Source organism: Uloborus diversus, chromosome 10, assembly GCF_026930045.1.
Source record: "Uloborus diversus isolate 005 chromosome 10, Udiv.v.3.1, whole genome shotgun sequence".
Classification (NCBI taxonomy): domain Eukaryota; kingdom Metazoa; phylum Arthropoda; class Arachnida; order Araneae; family Uloboridae; genus Uloborus; species Uloborus diversus.
The window spans coordinates 652,560-674,556 of NC_072740.1; the positions used below are offsets into that span (position 1 = coordinate 652,560).

General features: G+C 34.3%; 1 protein-coding gene across 1 annotated transcript in view; it reads right to left on the reverse strand.

Moving 5' to 3' along the window:
- The window catches only part of LOC129231615 (cyclin-dependent kinase-like 1), a 260,038-nt gene extending 242,444 nt beyond the window's left edge, over window positions 1-17,594 (reverse strand). Inside the window, exons 1-2 of the mRNA XM_054865981.1 lie at window positions 17,521-17,594; window positions 1,375-1,570 (exon numbers count right to left, since the gene is read on the reverse strand). Coding sequence (XP_054721956.1) covers window positions 1,375-1,570; window positions 17,521-17,594 — 270 coding nt within the window. The remainder of the gene's footprint in view (window positions 1-1,374; window positions 1,571-17,520) is intronic.
- Window positions 17,595-21,997: the final 4,403 nt, after the last annotated feature.

Sequence of the window (21,997 nt, forward strand, 5' to 3'; positions counted from 1 at the left end):
TTAAGATTCGCTAAAAATATTAATTAGATTCTATTAAAATATTGAGTAAAAGAATATTTTAATCCAACTACTTCGCCACAGCAACGCGTGGTTGAGTCAGCTAGTTTCACTATAAAGCATTGTGGTTATTTTTAATAAAAACAACGTGTAATTAAAAGGCGAATTTTTGAACTTCGAAACTTGTGTCTCATTTTCATACGGCATTTTTGATTTTTTTTTCAAACTTAATACAGGGTGTGGCGCGGGTACTATCCTTTTTTAATTTGGAGCGCAAAAAGTGTGGAGCAGCACAGAGTAGTGGGGAGAGGATCAATGGGAAAGATCTGAATGGGAAGCTTTGTTGCATCATGTTTTCAGTAGTCATCATGCTTTGGTCGAGACAGCATCGATCTGAGTTAATCTGAGGGATTCAAGCATCAACTGGCAGCAGTTATTTCACTATAAAGCATTGTGGTTATTTTTAATAAAGACAACCTGTAATTAAAAGGCGAATTTTTGGACTTCGAGACTTATGTCTCATTTTCATACGGCATTTTTGATTTTTTTTTTTTTCAAACTTAGTACCCCCGCCACACCATGGATTATCCTTTTTTAATTTGGAGCGCAAAAAGTGTGGAGCACCACAGAGAAGTGGGGAGAGGATCAATTGAAAGATCTGAATGGGCAGTTTTGTTGCATCATGTTTTCATCATCATGTTTTGGTCGAGACAGTATCGCGCATTTTTCTAACAGTCGCTCGATCGAAATGGGGACTTAAACTGGCCTGCACGTTCGCCTAATTTAGCCTTTGTGACTGATTCCTGAGAGGTTATTTGAAGTCGCGGGTTTATAACGATCGTCCACGAACTCTGGAGGACGTGAAGATCCGTATCCGGGCCGAAACTGCCAATATACCTGTCGACATGCTCCAAAAAGTTGACCAAAACTTCCATGTTCGATTGAATCAATATATTGACAATGGAGGGCAACACTTACAAGATATTGTTTTCAAAACAGTGTAAAGCATAACCACCAATTATGTGTAACATGAAAAACATAATAATAAAGAATTTTTCGGTAAGTATTTTTTTTTTTTCATTTAAAAAAAAAAGGAAGTTCCCATGCCACACCCTGTGCAAGCGTTTTACCATGCTCCACACGGTACCGATAGCACAGGTCAGAATGCAATTCCTATCAGAAAGACGAGACTATAACATCCAACTGAAGGCATCGGCGAGTACCTTCGATTGGTGTTGATTCCAATATGATTAAACATATGTAACTCTAACATTGGCAAATGAACAACGTCAACAATGAGAAGTGTCGGTTGCCCTTCTTAAAAAAAAATTACAAAAGAAACATCCAAAAATATTTCACAAAAACTTTTCAACTCACTTTAAGCATTCTGATTTCTCGCAGTGCAATCTTTTTGATCAGTGGATCATCTTCGGTTTCCATGTATTTCTTTACAGCAACTATTTGGCCATTTTCTCTATTTCGACACTTAAAAACTACGCCGTACGAGCCTTCTCCAATCTTGGACAACTTTTCATACTTTTCCATCATTGGAGTCAGGTGCCGTCGTTCCTTCCTTGAAAAAAGGAGACAATTTAGAAATCATTTGAGGGGTTAGAACACTTTTGTCGACCAATGATCGATAACTGACTTAGTTTTTGCAATATGAACAAAAGTTTCTTTATATTTATTTATTCTTTTTTTGAACGTAACGATTTCGATTTTAACTGCTTCGTTAATCGTCTTATAAAAGGTCTAAGTATTTATTGGGTGCACGCCTTTCGCTAATTTAATGCATTCTCCAAAATTCATCTATTATCTAATCTATAGATTAATAGCCATTAACACGAGAGTTTTGACACCCAGTTTCCCCACCAGGTGGTGGCAACTGGGATCTTACCATGCAAAACTTCCCGAGGAATTTAGTTTTGCCGAGATTATTCAAAGTCAAATGAACACTCAAAAATTATTTCAGATGGCGCATAGTCATACAGCATGAATGCTGACGATTTTCTAAATGCTTTGCTATTATTAGTAACTATCCCCCCCAAATAAATAAAACACAGTTAGTATTTATAATTTACAATTTTCAAATGCAGTCAAGCCCGTAATTAGAACATCGGCTAAAAGATTATCTCGCTTAGTGTAATACATTTTCAATATACCAAACCATTGATATCTATTATACACAAGCCAGTAATGGAAAACGGGAGCACAAAAATTTAAAAACAGGAAGAAGTTAAATAACAGAAATCTGAAAAAAAAAAATTTGAATTTTGACATCTTGAATTCAAATTATGTTTTTCGCAATCACGAGTGTGTGTATGTAGGCGTGTGTTTGTGTGTGGGGAGTATGTGTGTTTTTTGTGTAGGGTGTATGTGTGTGTTGGCATGTGTGTGTGTCTATGTGCTGGCATAAGTGTGTGGGTAGTTGTGTGTATGAATGTGTGTTGGGGGGTATGTGTGTGTGTAGGCATGTGTTTGTGTGCAGGCATGAATGTGTGGGTAGTTGTGTGTGTGTGTGTGTGTTTGTGTGTGCGTGTATGTGTATAGTTGTGTATGTATGCGCCTGTGTGTAGGACATGGATGCAACCTGGAGACGGCTTTCGCTATAGGAGCAGCATCGTGAGGAGCCGGTCGACGGTGATGGTGCGGAGGGTGGCGGCGGGAAAATAAAATGATAGGACGCCAAAAACAGTCAAATGAAAGCAATAAGCAATTGTGATTGCTCAATAAAAGAATTAGAATTCAAGAAAAAATAAGTCGATATTCTCTATCTGGTTACTAGATCTGATTTCTAGCTTACCATGAAATGTTCTGTTATAATATGTAGTTGTAACTAAAGCTCTGATTGGAGGTTAGGAAAGAACGCATTTGCGAAGCCATCTAGAAAGTTTGAATAAAAGTCCCTTTCAGTATCCGTGAAAGGTTTTATGTGTGTAATCGTATTTCCTGAAGCTGAATTTAATTCTACATGTTAACTTAATGTAATATGCAGACTAGGGTTTCCAATCCCGTGCCGAATTCAATCTCGCAGGATTTCAAGATTGTAAGGAGCCAATCTCGCAGGATTGACATCATTCATCTAAAAATTAAATTTTAATGTCAAATAGAAAACGTTGTGCTCTTTAAGAAGGACTGCTTTTGTTACTTGAATTAGTAATTTCTCGAATTCCATTAACCATTTGAAGAGCAATACGGAGTCAGATCCCAGTTAGCAATTATCTTTGGAGCACAAAAGTGTCCTACAACAGTCCATTGCGTCTTACAAAGCATCGCTCGTATGTGATGGCGAAGGATTTTTGGTCAAAAACTAATGCTCTTGATGAAAACACGTGATGTGGCTTCACTACAGTTTGTTTTACTGAGATTAAATAATTGTGGACACTAAGTAAATGATCCCCATTAACTTCATCACCTTCCGAAATAGATTTTTCTTTTCTTATGCTTGGTTTTTGCTCAAGAACTGCAAATTTCGGACAGAAACGATAACTATTGGTTATGTGTTTTGCTGTGTCCAATTTAACTTGCAATGCAATTTAACTCTTGTTGCTTCATTAACGTTGGTTATTCTATTAGTTTATTTGATTAATTACAGCAAGGGGCGAGTGCTGCTTGATTTCAACAAGTTGTAGTCTCAGTAAAAAGTTTTGGATAGCTTCGCTAATTTACCGATCATTATAAAGAGACATTCAAAACTTGAGCAGCTTAACTTACTCCACTGTCATGCGAGTCATCCTGTGTTTCATCCAAGTTTCTGTCGCCAACAATTGTATTCAGATAGCCCTGCTGGTTTTGCCATCTGTAATACACTTTCTCTACTTTTTATAAAGCACAAATTTCCAGATTTTAAATTTTAGTGATGAATTTCGAAAATGTTTAAAAATTTTCCGCATTTTCTCAATTGCTGAACGAATGAAAAATGAAACGTCGAATGATAATACCAATTCGTTCCCAGAAAAATATACTCTATGTTTATTGTGTCCTTTAATGGTTAATCCGCCGTACATCATATGAGACAGTTATTCTTGCTCTTCTTGCAGATATACAAAGATGATGTTTGTGAAAATAGTCGTTTTATGAGCGGCAAAAGCTGGAAAACGTTTGCATGGAAACATTTTCGGGATAGGAAATCCCGCGGGATTGTGCTCTCAGTCCCGCGAAGTTAATCCCGCCATGGGCGCCCATATGGGGGGGGGGGGCAAGTAGGGGCTCAAGCCCCCTTAGAAAGAATAACTTCCTTGCTTTTAGTACTTTTTTCTTAGCAAAAAGGTAAAAACATTTCTTTTCCAGCAATTAATGAAGAAATTACAAAAATTTCAAATTTTAATAACTCTAATCTGTACTGAAATCAGTTTCCATCGGAAAAATATCCTGCTGAATAATTGGGAAAGTATCTGAGCCCCCCCCCCCCCCCCCCCCCCGCTTTAAAATTTTGCATATGGGCGCCCATGAATCCCGCTAAATATCATACGGGATCTCGCAAGACTTGGAATCGGAATTTCGGAATTAGAAACTCTAATGAAGACCATTCATTTTTGCTAAAGTAAGTTAAAAAAAATTCAGTAACTAACCATTTGTATTAGTATTAAGGGTTGGTCAACTACTAGCTGCCTAAAATGCTATCAGTGCAAGAAATTGACTAAAACGGTCACTTAACAAATTTCAGTTGGTTTTAAAGCTTTTTTTCTAAAAAAACAAAAGGATTACAAATACTGGTGTTTAAGATATATATATATATATATATATATATATATATATATATATATATATATATATATATATATATATATATATATATATATATAAATTATGAGCTTAGAGGTCACATAAGCCCTACTCTTCTTAAAACTCTAAATACACAAAGGCATTAAATTATATTGCAATTTTTTAAAATTTTAGGCATACTTTCTCTTTTTAACTGACGTAATATGTAAAATTTTCCTCAAAAAACTCTATCTAAAAATGAAAATTTCCTCTTAAAATGAGCTGGCATTTTTTTAGAATTAAACTAAACTTTTTTGTTAAACTTTGTCTTTGCTAGATTATTTTTTTTTTTTGAAGCTTTTATTAAATTATGGTTTGGATTAGAAGCATAGTGGCTCAAGTCAAAAAATTTAGTTTGAGTGAAGCATGGATCTGTGGGTTCCTCTTTAGCTTATCTAAGAAGTACAGTAAACTCCCGATTATCGGCGGTCGGGTTATCCGCTGCTCGGATTATCCGCGGGTCTTTTCACTATTTTTTTTAACAGTCATTACATGCTTTTAGAACTTTTGATCGTGTTATTGTTCGTTTTTAGATTTTACATATGTATATTTTTTACTTTCAATGTTAGCAAATGGAATGTAGCTATGTTTTTAACAAAAATGTAAATGTATGTGTAAGTGTTATTCATATTTTTTAGCTATTGTATACAGTAGTATCGTTTTTTAATTATTATTCTGATTATCCGCGGTTTTCGCTTATCCGCGGTTACCATGCCACCCTATTCCGCGGATAATCGGGAGTTTACTGTATATCAGTTGCACGAAAATATACTGAAGTATACTGACCCCAAGACTTTACAAAAACTTTCTATTGATCTGAACTGTTGTTCAAGTGAAAGGGGTAGTTAAATCAGTTAATATACCGCATATTGAACCAGCATGCAGAATTTTCTTCTTGGAGAAAAGTCTTTTAACTTATAACAGTCAATGTATTTGACATTCTTCATCTCGAAAATAAACGTGGTGTTGGTAAGTCATTAATAGTTACTTTATTACAAATTATAAGACACTTTTTATAAAAGTTAATGCATAGTTAAAATTGCTGAAGTTCCAATGTTTCAAGTACAAATCTTTTTCTTTTTTTTTATAAGTTAAAATTCTCTCTCTCTTGACGATCCCTCTTGATTTTCTGCAAATATTTTTTTCACAGTTTTCAAATGTTTCAAAATTATAAGTAAGAATGACTTACACAACTTTCTTTCTAACCACGCCAAGTAAGTCCAGTTGTTTTTGAGTGTTTCAAAAAACTTAATTCCACTGAAATGGAGATTACTTCATTACGTTTCATCTCCTACACAGCGAGAAAATTATGCAGTATCTTCAAAGCTCAACTGTATCCATTGTTGGTCTCAAACCTTGTATCAAATTTTGTATGGAGTTTTAGGTTTCTGTAAAAAAGTTAGTTTGGGATTCTCTTGAAACCTTAGAGGTGTTTAATCGAAGTAGGGTTCCAATGCACTTTCAAAATAAGGTTCCACTTAGTCTTGCATTTTAAAAATGTTTAGCAGTCAAATGCAGTTTTAATATCCTAAATTCGTTGAGGGAAATTAAAGTTTTTATGGAGCTTTAGGTTTCTGCAAAAAGTTAGTTTGGAATCTTCTTAGAAACTTAGAGGTATTTAATCAAAGGGTTTCAATGCAATTCCCAAAGTAAGGTTACACTTAGGCTTGAAATTAAAAAATGTTTGACAGTAAAATGCAGTTTTAAAGTCTTACAATACCTTAAGAGTTCCAACCTGTAAAGTTTTAAAAACATATTTTGTTTAATAGAACAACTAATGAAACGTTCTAATTGCTTTGTTTTTGAAGGACACGCGTATATTTATTTTCAATGGTAGAGATTGAACTTAATACTAGCATTTGATGGTTTTAACGCAGTGCTACTCAAAGTCAAGTCATTAACTTTATTTACGAGGCTCATTGCGATATCACAGTACAAAATGAATATACGTGTTTCTTTTTTTGTAACAAAATTACATTTTTGACCTCTAATTTCAATCGAAGCCTGATCGTTGATGTACGCATTCCAGTGGAAATCAAAGTCTCCTTAAAACTCGATTTGATTGTGCCATGTTATTAATATCGCCGTACTTTATCTTCGTCATTATCAAACATTAACTACAAAAGTTATTTCTTAAAATATATTGAAGCTGTTTTCGGTCATAAAATTTTTTTATGCCATTAGTTAAAAAAAGTGGTGAAACTATCTACAATATCGAAAATCGATCCAAGTTCCATTAACTTTCTATACTTTTCAAAGGAAGATCAAGTGGATTCGCCGAGTTTTGTTTGCGTGGAGATAGGCATTTTCTGTCACCAGACGGTTACGTATCTGGCAGCTATTAAATAGTCTGTCAAAACGTTTCTTACGCCAATCAAAATTTTAAGATTTTATAATATTAACCTATGTCTCATCAAATGCCCCGAACTCAATATTAAATGGAAGGGTAGTAAAGTGGCATTTAATTGAATTTTTTTTTAACTTTAGAAAACAGATGTGACTAAATGAACCATGCTTGGTCAAATAGCTGATCTTTTAGTTGATCCGAAATATTTTGCTCAATGTCAGAAGTGACGCGTTGGATTTCTGTTTGCAGTTTAGATATGTTTTGTCGTTTGTCAGCATAGACTTCGTATATCTCCAGAAAAAAAAGTCCCAAAATTACGCGACCATTGCATGTTAGAATTTTTGTAAATCTCGGGACCAGGGAATGGTGAAGCAACATTTATTTCGAGTTCATATCGTCCAGATTACGAGTGTTAAGCACTGGTGCAGAATGGAGAATAAATATTAAGGTATTCAAATCTGGTGCACCAGTTATTTTGCTTGAAAATAAGCTTAAATGTGCAAATATGTATAATTATATCAACCAACCATAGAGAAATATTTATGTAAAAAATAACAGGCACTTAAGAAAGCCACATAATCAGGTGCGTAGAGAAGATTTATGCAATATGTAGGCTTTTAAAATGTAATTAACAATCTCAAAATATTTATACGCATATACTATCGAAAATTGAGCGCTTCTGTTGGAACGTATGAGATTTTTATAGGCTGACGTCCACGAACTTTGAGCTGACATCCGAGACTAGTATGGACTGACATTTAGGGCCTATAAAGACTGAGATCATAATTTTTGAAGCTATGCTTCTTATGGGACGTTCTGCAGCCGAAACGAACAGAAAAAACACGACAATAAAAAAGCGTTCTAACCTGCCATCTTCGACGCACACGTGCAGAACTCTGCTCATGTAACATCGTTCAACAATTCATCTGTAGCGCAATCGGCTAGTACTTTTGGATGTAAATCGAATTGTTGGTAGTTCAACCCCATCTGGGTGAGAAACCATACGCTATAAAATGTAAATTATTCGATTTTTAAAGAAAGAATCCTACTTTGCGTGACTGGGTAAGTGGGTTGACTGTATTACAAAATGTTGGTAAAATTGTAGTGTCTGATTCTCTCACGCGTGACGGTGGAATGGCAGTGAATAATATTACAGCCACGTCAGACGGATACCAAGTACGACCAGCCACGTCAGACGGAACCCATTCAATCAGAGGGTTAGAAATTTCTCCGTAGTCCAAACTCGAGTTAAAGTTGTTTATTTGTGTCGTGGCCGAGATATTTCTAACAAAAAAAGTGGTTTGTTCGAGACGGGTTGCTTTATTTAAAGTTATTAGGTGAGGGATAAAGAGACTGAAAAAAGCCAAAATCATTCAAAATATTATTTTCATTTTTTTCAATAAATATATATTATTAAGTATTCAGTAATTGATTGAATAATTAATTTACTTGACATTTTTGTTTTATGCCCTATTTTATGATTTCAGAAGCCATTTTTCTTTTTTTTTTTTTTTTTTTTTAGGTTTGCGGAAAAGAAGACCGAAAAATGGAGTGATCAAGTCCTGGGAAAACTTTATGTTATTGGTGTTCGGTTTAAGTTAGCATTTTGGATGTATTGAAAAGTTTTACATCGCTTATACAAAACTCAAGAAACACCTCACCTCTTTCGTCCAAAACATTTTTTTACATTTTTAAAATTTATACATTTATACTTTTCCTGGTACAACGCCTCTGGGATTGCAGTTTATACAGCGGTCTCTAGGACGAGCGGCAGAAACAGTAAAACTGCGGCAGCATGATGTATACAATACAATTGTTCTTCAATAAACCAAGCAAAACTAAAATTGTGTCAGCCTCAGCTATTTCTCAAAATAAGTTATACAGTCCACTAACCAGCGATCAACATATTGGTCCAGCAGCCGGATGAAAAAAATGGCAAAAGCGTATAATAAAGCTGAATTGAACCGATTAAGGGGACGCGTAAAAGCAAAGCTCACGCTTATAACTAAATTCGACGAAAAAGATAAAGAATTGTGTGAGAAGACTCAAGTTGAATGCGAAAACAAATTAAAAGATATCTCAGAAATAAAACAAGAACTGAATAGGCTTTTTGAGTTATACGGTGAGTTAAAGTTTGATGAAAAAGAAGAAATCGAGTGTGATGAAATCTTCGGGGAATTGGATTCGATCTGCGACACTCTGGAGGTAAACATTCAATAGTTCCTTACGAGATTTGCTGATAAAACGAATAAGTCCATGAAGACTTTAGCACTATTAATTCATTAAAGTTTGATTTGGCTCCTAAATTGCCTACTATTCCGTTACCTAAATTTAGCGGTAAAATTGAAGAATTTGCTAACTTTAAGGGTCAGTTTCAATCCATGATTTCTGCTAATGAAAACATTTCAGAAACTCAAAAATCGTTCTATTTAAAAACTGCCTTACAAGGTGAAGCAAAAATGTTAGAAATTAGTGAGGACACGTTTAAATCCTTGTTTAGTGCATTGGGGGCTAGGTATGAAAATAAACGTCCAATTGTGGATCTCCATATTCAGGAAATATTGGGATTAGAAAAAATAAATTTCGAAAACTCAAAATTATTGAGAAATTTATCTGATAAAGTTAAAAAGAATTTAAGAGGCTTAAAAGTTCTTAATTTAGAATGTAATGATCTTTCAAATGCGATAATAACGAACATCGTTCTTCAAAAGCTAGACAAAGATACTAGAAAGGCATACGAATTATCTGTAGCTACTAAAGAAATTCCGTCATTAAATGAATTATTACAATTTATAGATAATAGATCTAATGTGCTTGATCAATTAAATACGAATATTTCTGACAAAAATGTAAAAGGGTTTCAAAATCCTACGTCAAAACCCAGGAATTTATTGATTAATGCCGATAAAAACATTAAAGAGTGTATTATGTGTAATGAACAACATTCTTTATTTAAATGTAACCAGTTCAACAATTTAAATATTTCTCAGCGCTTACAATTTGTAAAGAATCATAAATTGTGTAGAAATTGTTTAAGGCAACACAAATTTGATTGTCGTTCAACACTCAAATGCTCTGTATGCTTTAAAAGGCATAATACATTGCTACATTATGAAAAAGACAAAAATTGCAGTAAATCAGTACCTTCAAATGTAAATGTTAACAATTCGTTTTCCGTGATAGAAGAATCATCATATAAACAAGAAGCGTCACTCGCTAGAACGCTCTTAGCTCAGAAGTCAGCAATTTTATGTACCGTTTTGATGTATTTTACTTATGCGAGTGGAAGGAAAGTGAAATTAAGAGGAATTTTAGATAGTGGTAGCACTGTAAACTGCATTTCTCATGAAGCCGCTGAATTTCTTGAGTTAAAAAAGGAAGCATCGAATCTTTTCATTTCTGGTATCAATGGTAAAGAGAGTTTTGTAAAAAAAGTCGGTAACAGCAACAATTTTGAACGAGAAGGGAGATTATTCAAAAACTACAACCTTCTTAATCTTACCAAAAATTACGAGACCAACGCCGATGAGTCGTCTTGATGTATCGCGATCAGATTTTCCCAGCGGAATAGAATTAGCGGATTCTGAGTTTTTTTATTCCTAATAAAATTCATGCATTAATTGGGTGCGAATTCATTTTCGAATTGCTTAAGCCGGGGAGATTTAAATAAAATGATAATTCTTTATTTTTGCAAAATACTGTGTTCGGATTTGTAGTATCTGGAACGATAAATAACGTAAAAGCAAATTTCTTTGCTGGTTTAACTTCCGAACAGGAAAATTTAAATCTTACAATTTAGAGATTTTTGGAGGTTGAATCGTTTCCCGGAGATGGTGGGGATGACAAAAATGTTTCTGTTGAAGAGTTGTACTGCGAGGAATATTTCATTAAAACAACTAAACGCGATGATTCTGGCAGATATATAGTTAAACTTCCGATAAGGGAAAACAGGAGGTCATGTTTGAGAAACTCCAGAGATGTCGCAGAAAAATGTTTGAATCAACTTTGGAAAAAATTAGGCGAAAACGAAGATGTGGCAAGAGTTTTATAGACGAATACCTGTATCTTTGGCACATGGTAAGGGAAGTTGAGTGTCCTTCTTACACGGACAATGGTTATTACATTCCACATCACGCCGTCTTACGACCAGATAGTGTATCTACTCCTTTACAGGTCGTATTCGATGCTTCAGCAAAGACAAATGAGGGTAGTTCACTAAATTCAATTTTACTCAACGGAGGTATCGTTCAACAGGACCTTGTTTTCCATTGCATTGCGGTTTAGAAAACATCAACATGCTTTCAGCGCTGATATAAAAAAGATGTATCGGCAGATATTGGCAGATATTGGTAGATCCTGAGGAACGAGAACATCAAAAAATGCTTTGGAAAACGGATCCATTTGGCCCTGTTGAAATTTAGGACTTAAAAACTTTAACTTACGGCACAAAATGGGTGCCATTTCTGGCCACTCGCACGCTAAAGGCTTTGGCAGATGATGAACTTAAAGATTACTCCGATGCATGTGAAGTAGTTCGCAACGACTTTTATATCGATGACGTGCTGTCGGGTTCGGAAAGTTTGGATCAGGCTAAGTTCCTACGGTCCTAATCTCATTCAAGTTTTGCAGAGGGGAGTAATGGAACTCCATAAATGGGTGTCTATCCATCCTGAATTAATACTAGGGGGGTACTCACTATGAATACTCGTTTACATCTCAAGAAATAACTCAAAAACATTGGGAATGTTTTGGTGTTCAAACTCGGATTATTCTACATTTAGAGTGACTGCGGATCTCAAGGAAAATTACACGAAACGTGAAGTTCTATCCACAATCGCGAGAATTTTCAACCCCCTGGGTCTAATGCAACCAATTATTTCGAAGGCAAAAATTTTCTTTCAGAGACTTTGGGTATTGGCACTCAATTAGTCGGATCCTCTCCCTCCTAAAGAGTGCAGGGAGTGGTTGAGCTTTTTGAAACGACTTCCAGTTGTAAATCAAGTGCAAATTCCAAGATAAGTCTTCTTTCTAACGCAATTACCTATTTCAGCTACACGGATTTGCTGATGCTTCAAAACAAGACTTTGGTGGCAGTCGTCTACTTAAAATCGACAGATGCGTTTGGATACATAAAAACGAGTCTCTTGTGTAGTAAATCAAAGGTATCTCCTTCTAAAGACCATAACAATACCTCGTTTGGAGTTGTCATCAGCTCTGCATTTAGCTCGACTTACGTCCAAGATTTGTACCCGTATTGCAGTTGCCAATAGATCATATTTACTTGTGTAGTGACTCGACCATTGTTCTTGCCTGGATTAAAACCCCTACTGAGAAGTTAAAGCCATTCGTTTCCAATAGAGTGAAGGTAATTCAATCGAATCAAAATTTCCAGTGGCGACATACCTCTTCTAAAGATAATATAGCGGATATTATCTCCCGTGGACAAGATGCAAGTGTTCTCTTGACAAATCAGCAGTGGTGGGAGGGACCAGAAATTTTAAAACAACCTCAATCACCTGGACATTCCTTTGAACTAAACGATCTTAATCAAGCTTTATATTTCAGTGAAGTGAAGGATACTCATGAGACTGTCTTAACTGTTACAGAAAATGATTTTTTGGTAAATTTCCTGAATTTGAGTAATAATTATCAAACATTAATTAATGTATTTAGTTATATTCTTAGGTTCATTTACAACTGCAAGAATGAATAAAGAAGGTTGGACCTCTTACAGCAGATGAGGTCACTGCCAGTGAGTTAAAACTTTCATCGTTTGTTCAGCAGGAAGGTCTTAGTGATGACTTTCAGCAGCTAAGTTCAGGAAAAACCGGTTAAATTGTCAAGTAAATTAAAATTTTTGTTGCCTTTTTTGATCAAAATTCAAATGTCATAAGAGTTGGAGGTCGTTTGTCAAATTCTGAATTACCCTTTGATGCAAAGCATCCAATAGCATTGCCTAAAAATCAAAAGTTATCAAGAATAATTTTATTAGATTTACATTTAAAAAATTGCCATCTTGGTGCGCAAGCACTATTGCATGCATCTAGATTAAAATTTTGGATAATTCATTGAAGAGATCTCGCCCCGGGAAATAGTGCATGAGTGTGTGATTTTGTTCAAAATACAAACCACGATTTTTAGAACAGAAAATGGGAGACCTTCCACCTGAACTCTGCCAACAAACATTTCCCTTTTTAAAATATTGGCACTGACTTCGCAGGTCCATTTTATATTAAAAATAAAAATCAACGGAAGGGAACATTACAAAAAATCTTTATTGCAATATTTGTATGTTTATCAACCCGTGCATTTTTGAAATTGTGTCGGATTTGACGTCAGATTCATTTATTGCATCATTGAAAAGATTTATGTCCCGTCGTGGAAAATGTGCTGTTTTATTTAGTGATAACGCAAAAACATATATCGGTGCTCCAAAGAGCTCGACCGCTTGCACAAGTTAGTGAGTGAACCAGATGAGATTTTTATCAAAATTTCTTTTTATTGAAAGAATAAAATGGAGGTTTATTCTATCCAAATCTCCTCATTTTTGGAGGCATTTGGGAAAGTGGTGTCAAATCATTTAAATTTCATTTAAAACGCGCAATGGGCAAATTGATTTTCACTTACGAAGAATTTTTAACAATCTCAAATCAAATCGAAGGGATTTTAAATTCGAAGCCTTTAACGCCACTTCCGAGTGATGCAGAAGAAATAGAGGTTTTAACTCCGGCACATTTTTTAATTGGGCAGAACAATGCTCACAGTGGTAGAGCCAGAGATGTTAGATTTGTCTGAGAACAGATTAAAAAGGATGGCAGCAAATAACAAAAATAATTCAGCAAGTATGGAAAAATTGGTCGAGAGACTATTTACGTTATTTACAACAAAGGTCAAAATAGTGTTTCTTGAGGGAAAACATTGCCATTGGGGCAGTGATTTTGATAAAAGAGGATAGTAGGCCTGTAAATTTGTGGATCTTAGGACGTGTAATAAAGGTTTTCGAAGGCCGGGATAAAATGCATTCGAGTTTCTTTGGTAAAAACTAAGTGCGGTACATTCAAACGTCCCATAACTAAGTTAGCAATTTTACCTGTTCCAGTGTAAAGAGGATGATTTTAATTATCTATACATATTTTAATGTTTACATGTTTTGATTGTAATTGAGTTTTATATCTGTTCAATTTAATTCTGTACATTTTTTGGTATTTTACTAACTTTCCATTGGCAAATATTTTTGAAAATCTATCAATTTCAACGCCGGGAGTATATATTTTACTGTGCATATGCAAATTTATATATTTATACTTTTCCTGGTGCAACGCCCCTGCGATTGAAGTTTTATACTGCGTTCTCTGGGACGAGTGGCATAAATAGTAAGATTGCGGCAGCATGATGTATACGATATAATTGTTTTTCAATAAACCAAGCAAAACTAAAATTGGTGTCAGCCTCAGCTGTTTCTCAAAATAAGTTATACAGTCCACTAACCAGCGATCAACACTTAATATTGCAGTCCTCTAAAAGTGAACGATTTGCACGGGAAAAGGAAACTGTTAAGGATTTGTAAATCTTCACACGACTTTAAATTTTCGACTCAACGTTTATACGGCAGAAAACATGTCCAATTTATGTGAAGGTTTTGCTCAGTATCTATGAAATATGTGAAATATTACAATAAGATACATTTCTATCTTATATTTTGTCAGGGATTAAATTACAATCGGACATTTTTGCCTGGGCTTAATTTGTAACAAAAATAGTATTGGAGCCCCTGTAATCTTCAGAGTCTATAAAATTGTAAAACTGATCAGATACACGGGTAATATAAAAAATAGACTGACAGAAATTACAAGTATAGTCCCATTACCTCCCGTATAAACTAAGCCCTGCATTTCTAGGGATTAGATAAACTTAGATATTATGAGCAAGAAGTATTTATTTAAAAATATTTTTTTATTATTGTAAAAACTGCTTTCCCTGTTCAAAAAAAAAAAAAAAATGTTATTTCTAACAACTTGCAAATTAAATGAATGAATTACTAACGTTTTTGATGCACAAAAATTGCAAATTACAGCAGACACGTGTTTCGGTGTTACAAGAAACACCTTTTTCAATGCAAAGAATTGTGAGCTTTTCTATGAAAAGTCATCCGAGGAAGATGACTCTTCATCGAAATCTTTACACCTCTTTGCGTTGAAAAAGGTGTTCCTTGTAACACCGAAACACGTGTCTGCAGTAATTTGCAAATTTTTGTGCATCAAAACGTTGGTAATTCATTCATTTCATTTTCAAGCACAAAGGTATTTCTTAGGTTAACATGCAAATTGTTTCGATAATTAAATTTGACTCTCTTAAACTAATTACTCTTGTAAACTGAACAGACTAATAAACTCTTTTATTTGTTTTATTTTATATATTTTTGGGATTGGGGGAGGGGCAGGGGGTGCGCTAAGTATTGGTTTTCGCCCCACAAAAGCCCCCTGCTTAAAATAAATTTAGAAACATGACACAGCATTCAAAAGACTCCAAAAATAAATACAAAATAAAAAAACACCGACCTTGCCGTAGTCCACATATCCAAGTAGATGTGCTTTCGGAAATCTTCCGATCAAGTGCATCCCGAACGATTCCGGGTTCTAAAAATTGTTTTTTCTTCGGTGCTTCGATTTCAGAGTATTATGGTTCGAAAGGTACATTTCCCAAGTCTATAAAAAGTGTCCACTTCTTGGAAGACACCAACAAGTGACACTGCCATTTTTGAGGGAAGAACAACACGTGACCATGATATCCATGATCCCCCTCGCCGGTTTGTTGCCAAGATGGTAACCACGGCAACAGATATACCGACGGTAAGTGGCGAACTTTGGAAACGCTAGGGAATTCATTCTCTCAATTGCTCTCGACCTTCACGAAAAATGGCGATTCATTTTTAGGAATGCACATTTAAACCCGCCATTGGCTAACTTTTCCAGGGCAAAAGGATACAACTCAAATTATATTTAAAAAAACAACAAAACGCGAGTACATATGACGCAGTAGGAAGAAAAAGGGATGTAAGTCGACTTAATAAAGTTTTTAGTAAAACGCTTTAAAAGTTCTGGTCCTTGGTAGGCCTTGAATTTTTTTTTTTTTTTTTTTCTAAATCATGCTGTATAGAAACACCTACCGGGGTACTATTTCTCGCCCCAAAACAGAGAAGAGGTGCATCTTCCATTTGCATTAGTCATCACTAAATTTTAATTTTGGCACTTTCATCCCTTTGCATCTCACTGCCTCATCAGTAAAAATATTGTTTTTTATTTATTTTTATTTATTATCTTTTTTTTGGGGGGGGGGGGGGGGTAATGCGATTATTTTCTCAATAATTCATCAAACTTCATGAGTAAGGTATGATTTTAAAGGTTTTTTTTAAACCTATGTTATTCAATAAAAGCATTGCTTCTTTCGGCCAGTTCCGCTTCTGTCTTTTGTTTCAAAGGTTTCAAGAGAAAACTTAATAATTTTCACTTACATTCTTTCTTTAACAAGTTGGCACTACCTAAAACATTAAGTTACATTAGCAACTGGAGTAGTCTATGCCAATTTTATTAATTATGCTGTAGGATGAACAATTTTCATATTATGATGGTTCAGTCTGGAATTAAAGAGAGCTGCGAGTCTTATTTCAAGTTTAAAATAGAACTGACTTTTTAATCGATTCACATTGAAATTTCATTTCATCCATTAGACATATTCTATGTATCAATTGGGTAAAATTTAATTAAAACATAAACTTTTTTTTTTTTGCTGCAAAAAAAACATGGTTAAATAAAGTGCTTCATATGGTTGCTCAAACCGTTGGAATACGAAAAACACAGATTATAATTTCATAAAACAAACAATAGTATATTGTTTAATGCTTCCTTAGTGTAACCATTTGTAGCGAATACTGTTTTGGTGGTTAGAATTTGACTTCATCCTTTCTTAAAATTTCACCACAGAAGCTCATTTTAGTGAGTGAGTTTTGAATAAAATTTTGTGTTTTATAATTGCAAAAATAAACTTATTCCTAAATTTGCAAGCATTTTGGAGATGTGTTTTGTTTATTAAGTTATCGATCGCAAGCTTTTCACAGTGATTCCTTTCAAAATTCTTCAAATTCTATGCTAAAGGTTTAGTAAAGTTATCCAGCAAAAAAATACATTTCTAAGACCTCGATGTGATATATTACTTAGAATAACGCATGTTAGACCGTTAAATTGGAAAATTAGATTTACAAGTCGCTAATTCCGAACAATGGCTCAGTTGTCTTTCTAGCTCATCGTGGCTGTTTGCTTTTTTCTCAATATTTATCTACCGTACCAAGATCTAGTAACTAAAATGCTGTATCTAACAACGAAAGCTAAATATATATATTTATACATATATCTCACCTGAAAGTAGACTCTGGAGGGGTATTTAGTTTCGGTCCAAACAATAGAAGATCCCAAATATCGAAATCTGACATGTCACTTTTTTCAGACAGAACAGCCGCCCTTCATCTCGGAATGGAATATTCTGCATAAAATGATAATAATAATAATAATGATAAAGAAAAATAATAAACATACATTGAACGAGCTTAAAATAAAAAACTCTCTTGGAGATTGGTTGGTTCTCTGATGATTGCAAATTGGACCGTTTTCTGGACACTGCAATCCAGTGGCGACGCTAGAAATAAACTTTAGATGGGTACTTAAGAATTCTTAAGGGGTCAGGGGCGAAGCCTTCGAGATATAAAGGCCATCCAACTAGCAAATGACGTCATCGTTCGTCGATCCACGATGATATTGAGAAGTGCGCGTTTCGATTAGTATTTTGGTTTAATTGAATTATTTGCCTTATTTATTTTTGTTTTTCTATTATTTTATTAGTATTAAAAGTTCTAACTTTATCATTTGAAAACATAAAAAGGAACCGATGATCATACTTTAAAAAATAAACAGCTTTTTTTCATAGTATTTTCAATGAAAATACTTAGGTCTTAAAAAGTATTCAAATAAGTAAACACGTTTTTATTTTACAATTATGTTAAAACGAAGTGATAAATGAACAAAGTTCTATTTTTCATTTGAAAACAATTTTATAACTAATCACATTCTAAACTACTCGTATATTGTATTGAAACATTAAGTCTTAAAAACGTATTCAAATAAATAAATGAGCTTTCATTTTACAATTACATCAAAACAAAAAACAATTTTAACATTGTATTTGAATAAACTTCAAATGACATTTTAAAAAATAAATAAACAATTTTATTTAAATAAACGGGAAACAATGACTGAAATATGTTTCAAAGACATAACATCAAATTAAGTAATACCAAATTATTAATGTTAAATTAGCTGAGCAAATTAATGCTTTTAAAAAAAATATGAATACTTGAGTGCCATCAGCCAAAATAAACGGTGCCTTACCCCTTTCAATTGTGAAAACCTTCAAGAAAAGTACCCCAAAAACCATCTCCCCTTCCCCTCAATTTTCAATGGCACAGTTATTTATAACTATAGCCGTTGAAAAGCTATCATTATTATGAGACCATGATCCCCCCCCTCGGTGGGCACTCTTGAAAAAAAAAAAAAAAACACAGGAATTCAATTTGAGAAACATTAGTTGTAGTATGAATTATACAACAGCATGAATACTGTATGTTGTACGTAAGAAATGTATTTATAATATCTAAGCAGCTTCTTTTTTTTTTGGAGTTTTGCTACTTTTCTCTTTTTTAGCTTTTTCTGCTGATAGTGGTCATTTGGGGTTGGGGGGGGGGCTTTAATAATTCATCATTTTAGGCTTTTGTAAAATTATTTTAAAAAGCATGAATTGATGACAAAGTAACACCTTTTCGAAAAACTTCGTATAGAAATGACCATTTTAGGGATAACAAGAAGTATGATATCACGCGTAGTTTATAACAATATACTCATGTAAAACAGCGTTACGTGTGACAAAGGGGGGGGGGCGACAAATTTGTTCAAAGTTTTTGTAGCATCGTTTGTGGATAGCTCCTTAATCCAATTTATGTTACAGTTTCAAGGTTCCTACTAGCCGATTAACAGAAAATCCAAGGAATTCAAAAAATATATAGTTCAAGATATTTTGCCCTTTTTAAGCATAACAAACAAGCATAGAGCATTTGGCAAAAACACGTTGTGTATCCACTGCTTAAAAGTAATTTTTCGCAATCCCAGAAATTATGACTGCAGTTAACTCAACAGCAATTTATGCATAAATAGCACAAAACTTAAAGACGACAATGAAAAAAACAAATTCATACATATATATTTTCATTTACACACAGAACCAGCTTGTTTGAATAACATTGCAGTAGCGTAGTCGGGGGAGAAAGGTCTGGAAATCGAACCCACGACTTCCGGTGTTCAATGCTAAACCTCTACCTCAGAATTACGGAAGCCCACCAAGGGAACGTTTTTTGGATCAAAATAACACATGGTAGCCTATGAAACAATTTAATCGAGACCGAAAGTATAAGATTAGTTTAGTTAAAAACCTGTTTCAATAAACTTATTTCAGAAAATTTTGACACAATGTATATTGTCAGCTTGGAAAATCCATTTCGAATAAATGCGTTGTACAAAATTAAAAAAATAAAAGAAATAAAAAGTTGCAAGTTAACCGTTTCAAATATTAAAGCAGTATGCTGAAATAAAAAAATTACAAAGATACTAGAAACGGATGAAACAAGTGTTTGTGTAAGTGAGGAAAAGTTAAGGAACCTTAACTGGCATGAACTTTTCTGCATTTAAAGTAAATTAGTTTATCCAAGAAAAGTACTTACTTCCGAACTTAAAAATTTATTCCATAAGCACCCAATATTTTCTTCGCATGAAGGTTGTTCGGAATCGGAAATCACTGACTCACTTTCACTCTGACACTTAAAAGACTTGTATATATTTTTTTTAATTGCCACTACATTCCGGTATGTGGATGTGGACAAATCCAATAGTATGGTGTTAAAAAATGTGCATCCGAAGTAACATATATCCCATTTCATCTATTTCAGCTACAGCAAGCAAAACTACTGTTGACTGGTAAACTGCACTGCTTTCAAAATTCCGCGCCAAGTTCATAGATCGACGACTGGTGGCGTAACGAAGCGGGGGGGGGGAGGAAGTTGTCTGGCCTTGTTATCACGTGGGTCTCGTCTGAAGGGATCTTCCCCGAAAAAATTTTGAAGTTATAATTTTAACAACGTTGTTTTAGTCTTTGGTGGTGTCGCGAAGAGAAAGGTACAAGTGGCTCTGAGGCAATTTTTAGAAATTGAAGTCGTATAAACACGATTATAGTTCTCATTTGTAAATGCAAGGAATGAAGCATAGAGACTGTCTCCGATCGGTTTTTTTTAACAGATCGAAATTTATTTCTTCCTCCACCCAAGTCTCCAATTTTTCGTAATTGAAGTTCTAAAAAACGCAATGGTATAGAAGTTTGGTTATGGAATTAAAAGGGGGTTGTGAGGTTCTCAATGGGAGATTTTTCCAAATTGAGGTCCTTAGAACGAAGTTTTAATGGAAGATTCCATGATGTTAGGGGGGGGAGGTAAAAAAAAATAAATGGGGGAATATATGTTATCAGACAGTGTTGACACATGCGAAAATCTACCTCCTGGGTTTGAAGAGCTAGATCGTGAGACATTGAAGTAGTCTTCGCTCTGAGAGAATTTGGCATCAAACAGAAATACTTTTATGTTGGAAAAGTTCTAATGGTACGTTGTTCTAATGGCTGATAATGAAGAAGATTTGCACATTAGTTTTTTTGTGCAAAAGAAGAACCATTCCGATTTTTTTTATTTGACCAACTGTACCTCCGTTCCGAATAAAAATATAAAATTATTGATAACAGGTTCTACGAAAAAAAAAAGGATACAAAGCGAAATCATTCTTTTTTTTGTGGTTTGAAAGTTAAATTTTTTTTAGCTGTACGATTAAATTTAATTATTTTTATTTATTACGATTTAATTTTGAATTTAAGCATTGAACAGATTATGTTTCACTCTATCCTATATGATGTCTCACTGTGCCCCGTATGCTGTCTCACTGTACCACGTATGTTGTCTTACTGTACCCCGTATGTTGTCTTACTGTACCCCGTATGTTGTCTCACTGTACCCCATGCGTGGGGTACAGTGAGACAAAATTTTACGTTTTCCATTTGTATTTTACCTCAAAAACTTTGAATAGTAATGAAACTTTTTCTGTCTCGAAAGTTTGTATACTTAAGCTGCATTTCAAATCCACCTTAAAAAAAAATTTCTGGACACCAAAGTTTCCCAAATTTCTTGAATTTTATGTTTTTCGCCTCACTGTGCCCCACCCTCCCCTACTTCTATTAGTAAGGGTAAAAATCTTTTGTTTTTTCTAATTTCAAAATTAGTTTATTTAGCTTTAATTTGTCTCCAAAGTTTACGCATTCTCCTTACTTAGATGCTGCAAAGATTCAAAATTCATCTCTTTCAATTATAACGTGGAACTCAATTACAGGACATAACTGTACAAAATGAGGAAGAGTACAATGCATTTCAAACGATTCTTTTTTTTAATTACACACTTTGGTTGTCATTGGTGACCGTTGTCTAACATCTTTTGGATCCTACCTTGTGTGCTTACTTTTATTTGGTACATATTAACTGTAAAAACTCAAAACCAACTTGTAGTTAAAGAATGTTAAAAAACCCACCAGTTTGATGAAGATGTATTTAATTTGAGATGGATATATGAAATACACTGATCGGACAAAGGTAGCTATCATAATCGAAAGGTACATAAATAACAAAGTCAGATGGTCAGAAGTGGCTGATAAAGTACTGTGTAAGCTATTACTCTAACTTTATGGCAAGAACGTATCAAA